Source organism: Orycteropus afer, unplaced genomic scaffold (genome assembly GCF_000298275.1).
Source record: "Orycteropus afer afer isolate SDZICR_OR568_19922 unplaced genomic scaffold, OryAfe1.0 scaffold00049, whole genome shotgun sequence".
Classification (NCBI taxonomy): domain Eukaryota; kingdom Metazoa; phylum Chordata; class Mammalia; order Tubulidentata; family Orycteropodidae; genus Orycteropus; species Orycteropus afer.
In genome coordinates this window covers 6,320,013-6,325,467 of record NW_006921636.1, presented here as the reverse complement: position 1 = coordinate 6,325,467, position 5,455 = coordinate 6,320,013, and the positions used below count along the sequence as shown (strand labels likewise).

Here is a 5,455-nt window from a genome sequence, read left to right as displayed (position 1 = left end):
AAAGGCAGGGGGAGGGGAAGGGGAGAAGGCAGAGACCCCAGGCCATATAATCAGCAGCAAGGTGATTGTGTGACGTGTTTTTTCACAGTTGAGTTAGATATGCCCCACCAGTTATGATGGGAAGCAATTTAAATACACTTTCTTGATCCCAGGAGTTCAACTACGTGGACAGTGGTTACACGTGACAGGATGATTTGTTATAGCACAACTGATATATTTCAAAGGGACAAAAATTAGTATCATTTACAGTATCTTAAGATAAACTGCCCTTGAATGAGAGCTTCCTTTCCAGTACTTTGAGGTCTACAAGACGTATCTAGAAAATTTACTACTGTGGAAAATGAAGACTGCTTAAATCGAATGGGGGGGGGAGGGCCTGTGGTTTTTCTTTTAGATTAATTGCTGTAACACTGTCCTTCAGGCGGTTGAGGGAGTTTCATATTTTCTTTAGACATCATTAGGCGCCGAAGCTCCTGCAGCACAACTTTGATGCTATATGAATTCTGCCATTTTGCTAGCACTGATATGGCTCTTGGGTCCACCTACAAAAGAAGACAGAACACATGGCTGTCAGGCTCACAGAGAGGACGAGACAACCCATCTGTGCGGGTCAAGCTATGGTACCAATGTGAGTCCAACACGTCTGTTCACAGTGAACAAGCAAATCTCCCCACTGATCTCGCCCGGAGAACCCCTGCTTATGCCCTCCCTCCCGCCATCCTGTCCCCCCGACAGCCTCCCTGGTTGGGAAAAGTAAAGCCACCTTAGAGTTCTGGAGAAACTCTGAGAGTGACCCCAACTCAGTGTGGTTCTAATAAGCCTGCTCCTCAAGGCTGCTGCCCCTGCCTGACTGATGATAACGGTATGTGGGGGTGGAGCCAAGTCTGGGGACCAGGCCTGCCCGGAGCCACATTCTCCCAGGTTACTGCAGCCTTTCCCACTGTGTGAGTCACACTCTGCGTTCCTGACTTTAGGTGGAACTCAGGTGCTGCACTCAACGCCACAACCACAGAGCACAGTGATGAGGCTCAGCTCGTCCCGAATCTCAGGGTGATGCTATTGTGTCACCATCCCTGGAACACTTGCTGGTCTCCCTTCTGAACAAGAAGTGGTGGACTTCAGGCTCCAAGCCTTTGGCAAGCAACACAGGGAGTAAGAATTTTTTATTTGTTTTTGTAACATCAGTTGTTGCCTTCTATGAAAAGTGATACTGGCTTTCCATTTATAGCAATGAAAATAAGTTTAAGAAGAAAGGCTATTAAAGGAAGAGATGTTAGGTAACAGTGGTCCACAAATAAGGCTGAGGAGGTAAAGGTGACTAACACCAGTCAGCTGTGTCACCCTGAGGGACAGTCTTCACGGGTGTCCTGAGGACTGAGGAGTGCTTATCTCAAGGTGACCAGACAGTGCTGGCTTGGAGTAAGTCCTGTCTGAGTGATAGCTATTAATTAGGAAACAGATCCACAGCTCATATATGCTCACGTACATACTGTGATATATTTTATCATCAAGCATAACCAAGGAACATATGTAAAGAATCAGGCCCATTCCAAGTACCCCTGATGTTCAAAGTACAAAGTAATTCTTAACCCCAGTGAAAAGGTGGGCCAGAAAAAACAACTTACCACTCCATTAGAACTATTAACGCCATTCATATTAATTTTTGTTACAAATCTTACAAAGGGGGGTGCTTCTGGGTATTTAGGTCCACATTCTATTTTAAGGCTGTATATCCGGTTTTCATAAATTGTCTGGGGGAAGAAAAGGGTACAGAGATGTCAGACAAAGGTTGGACTCAATTACAAAGAATTCCTAAAGGTCACACACTTCTGAAGCCCCATTTACTCCTGATTGCAGAACTGGTACATCCGTTTCCATTATACAAACTCTACTTGTTACTGATAAGTTAGCATGAACTAGTCCCTACACCGGTTATGTGAATTCTAGGCTGTGAGGGAACAAGAAAGGCAGGAAATACTGAGCTAGTATCCCTGAAGTGTCTCCTGTGGCACAAGTAACTGCTCCTGTGAAAACAGTGACATCTAGTGGCCTCTGGGGGAATAAACTGCAGAGGATGTGACTGAAAACCTAAGTCTGGACAGTGTCCTGTCCCCAAGAAAAAGATGGAATATATATGAAGACTCAGAAGGCATTCGTGACCCATAGAAATCGTTACTACCCACTGAACAGGGATCCCCAACTACAACGAGACCAAAACTCAACTCTGGATCCCCACCCCCCCAGTCTGGCCATGCTTCCTTTTCCCTTACCTCCAACCTCCCACCACCCGAAGGTCCCAATGCTTCTACCTCCAAACCAGAGCCCATGTCCATTTTCTCCATCTCCTCAACTTCCAACCTCGCCAGTGCTGCAACCATAGTGCCTTCATCTGGGCCACAGCAAGCCCCTACTTTCTCTCCTGCTCTCCATGAAGCCTGTCTCTTTGTTTAAGCTTAACCCCTCCAATGGCTTCTGGTGACCTGATAAGGAAGCCTAGGTTCCCAGATCTGACCCTGCTAACCCCTGACCTCCTCTCCTTCTGTTCTCCTCCTTGCCCCACTCAACCCGCCTGGACTACTTAGCATCCCCCCAAACATGACAAGACATGAGCTGCTCCCCACGCCCTGAAGCTCTCTGGCTCAAACACACACCAACAGATGTGCGTCAGTCCTCCCTCACAACACACAGAACAAGGAAGCCAGGGGCCTCACAGGGCCCTCAAAAGTTTTGAATTGTTGAATGAACGAATACTATTTCTGACATTCTTATAAGGGAACACTTCATTCCTCGAAGAAAAAAAAAATCACTCAGTAAAAAAGGAGGAAACAAATGAGTATGATTTACATTCAGATTTATGAAAATAATACAAAAGGTCTTCAGCATGTAGCAGTCTCTACCAACTTCTACATACTCTGTATGATCTGCTATATAAATGGCCCCAAATTCATCTTCGGGTGTGTCCAGCAGTTAGTTGTACTCCGGTGGCTTGCATGTTGCTGTGATGTTGGAAGCTATACCATTGGTCAAGTACCAGGAGGGTCACCTGTGGTGGACAGGTTTCAGTGGAGTTTTCAGACTAAGACAGACTAGGAAGAAGGATGTGGTGGTCTACTTCTGAAAAAATCGGCCCATGAAAACATTACAGATGCAGCAGGACACTCTGATACGGTGCCGGAAGATGAGCCCCCAGGTCGGAAGGCACGGAAATTCTACTGGGGAGGAGCTGCCCCCTCAAAGTAGAATCAACCTTAATGATGCGTGTGGATGGAGTAAAGACTTCGGGACCTTCATTTGCAGATGTGGCATCACTCAAAACGAGGAGAAACAGCTGTAAACGGCCATTAATAACTGGAATATGGAAAGTATGGAGTATGAATCTGGGAAAATTGGAAATTATAAAAAATGGAATGCATAAAGATTGATACACTAGGCATTAGTGAGCTGAAATGGACTGGTATGGACCTTTTTTAATCAGACAATCATATGATCTACTATGCTGGGAATGACAAATTGAAGAGCAATGGTATTACATTCACAGTTAAAAAGAACATTTCAAGATCTATCCTCAAGTACAAGGGTGTCAGTGATAGGATAACATTCATATGCATATGAGGAAGACCAGTTAATATAGGACTATTATTCAAATTTATACCCCAACCATTAATGCCAAAGATGAAGAAATTGAAGAGTTATACCAACTTCCTCAGTCTGAAATTGAGCAAACATGCAATCAAAATGCACTGACAATCATGATGATTGGAATGTGAAATCTGGAAACAGAAGGAACAGCAGTTGGAAAATACGGCCTTGGTGACAGAAAAGATGTGGGAGATTGCAAGAATTTTGCAAGACCAACGACTTATTTATTGCAAATAGAATTTTTCAACAACAGTGACGATACACCTGGACTCCACTGGACGGAATACACAGGAATGAAATCAACTAAACTGTAGAAAGAAGTGAGGGAGAAGCTCAATATCATCAATCAGAACAAGGCCAGGGGCTGACTGTAGAACAGACCATCAGTTGCTGATATGCAAGTTCAAGTTGAAGCTGAAGAAAATGAAAAAAGGTCCATGAGAGCCAAAACATGATCTTGATTATATCCCACCTGAATTTAGAGACCATCTCAAGAATAGATTTGAATGGAATACTATGCAACACTAAAGAATAATGTAGAATCTGCAAAACACTGCATAATGTGGAAGAATTTGGAGGTCATTATGCTGAGTGAAGTAAGTCAATCACAGAAGGACAAATATTGTATTAGTTCATTATTGCAACAAGTCAAGGAAAGGTTTATATATGGAAGGAAACTTTCTTTGTTGGTTATCAGGGGTGGGAGGGGAGGGAAGGGGAGGGAACAAAAAAAAAAAGGAAAAAAAAAAAAAAAAGAATTGATTTGATGTACAGAACACCAGTGACTGGAAGACCAGACAAGTTGTGGGATAACATCAAGAAAAGACAAAAATGGATGTCAGAAGAGACACTGAAACTTGCTCTTGAACACAGAGTAACTAAAGGGAACAGAGGAAATGAAGTGAAAGAGTTGAACAGAAGATTTCAAAGGGCAGCTTGAAAAGACAAGGTAAAGTATAATAATGCAATGTAATGAAATGTGCAAGGACCACAATTAGAAAACCAAAAGGGAAGAACATGCTCAGTGCTTCTCAAGCTGAAAACAAGAAAAAATTCAAGCCTCAAATTGCAATACTGAAGGATTCTATGGGCAAGGTACTGAGTGACCAGGAAGCATCAAGGGAAGACAGAAGATAGTCACTGAACCAAACAGAACTGGTCGACATTCAACCATTTCAGGAGGTAGCATCATGATTAAGAACCGATGGTACTGAAAGAAGATGTCCAAGCTGCACTGAAGGAACTGGCAAAAAAAAAGGCACCAGGAATTGATGAATATCCATTGAGATATTTCAATGAATGGATGCAGTGCTGGAGGTGCTCACTTGTTCATGTTCAGAAATTTGGAAGACAGCTACCTGGTCAACATTCCAGATATCCTTAACTATGCCAATTCCAAGGAAAGGCAGTTCAATAGAATGCAGAAATTAGTGAACAATATCAATATCACACTCAAGTAAAATTTTGCTGAAGATAATTAAAAACGGTTGTAAGCATTACATAAACAGGGAACTGCCAGATATTCAAGCCTGATTCAGAAGAGGATGAGGAACAAGGGATATTACTGTTGATGTCACATGGATCTTGCTTGAAAGCACAGAATATCAGAAAAATAATTTACCTGTGCTTGTAAACACATTTGACTGTGTTATGGATAACATTGTGAAGAACAGGAGTTCCAGAACCACTTAATTGTGCTCATGAGGAATGTGTATAAAGATCAAGAGGCAGTCATTCAAACAGAACCACACACGGTGCATGGTTTAAAATCAGGAAGGGCTGTAGCTTCTCACCATCCTTATTCAATCTTTTTTTT

At 42.9% G+C, this 5,455-nt stretch overlaps 1 protein-coding gene across 1 annotated transcript in view; it reads right to left on the bottom strand.

Annotated features, from left to right (window-relative positions):
* Positions 1–395: 395 nt before the first annotated feature.
* Positions 396–5,455, bottom strand: part of LOC103194895 (plasmanylethanolamine desaturase) — a 105,301-nt gene continuing 100,241 nt past the window's right edge. Inside the window, exons 7-8 of the mRNA XM_042780633.1 lie at positions 1,626–1,751; positions 396–542 (exon numbers count right to left, since the gene is read on the bottom strand). Of these exons, the coding sequence (XP_042636567.1) occupies positions 396–542; positions 1,626–1,751 (273 nt within the window). The remainder of the gene's footprint in view (positions 543–1,625; positions 1,752–5,455) is intronic.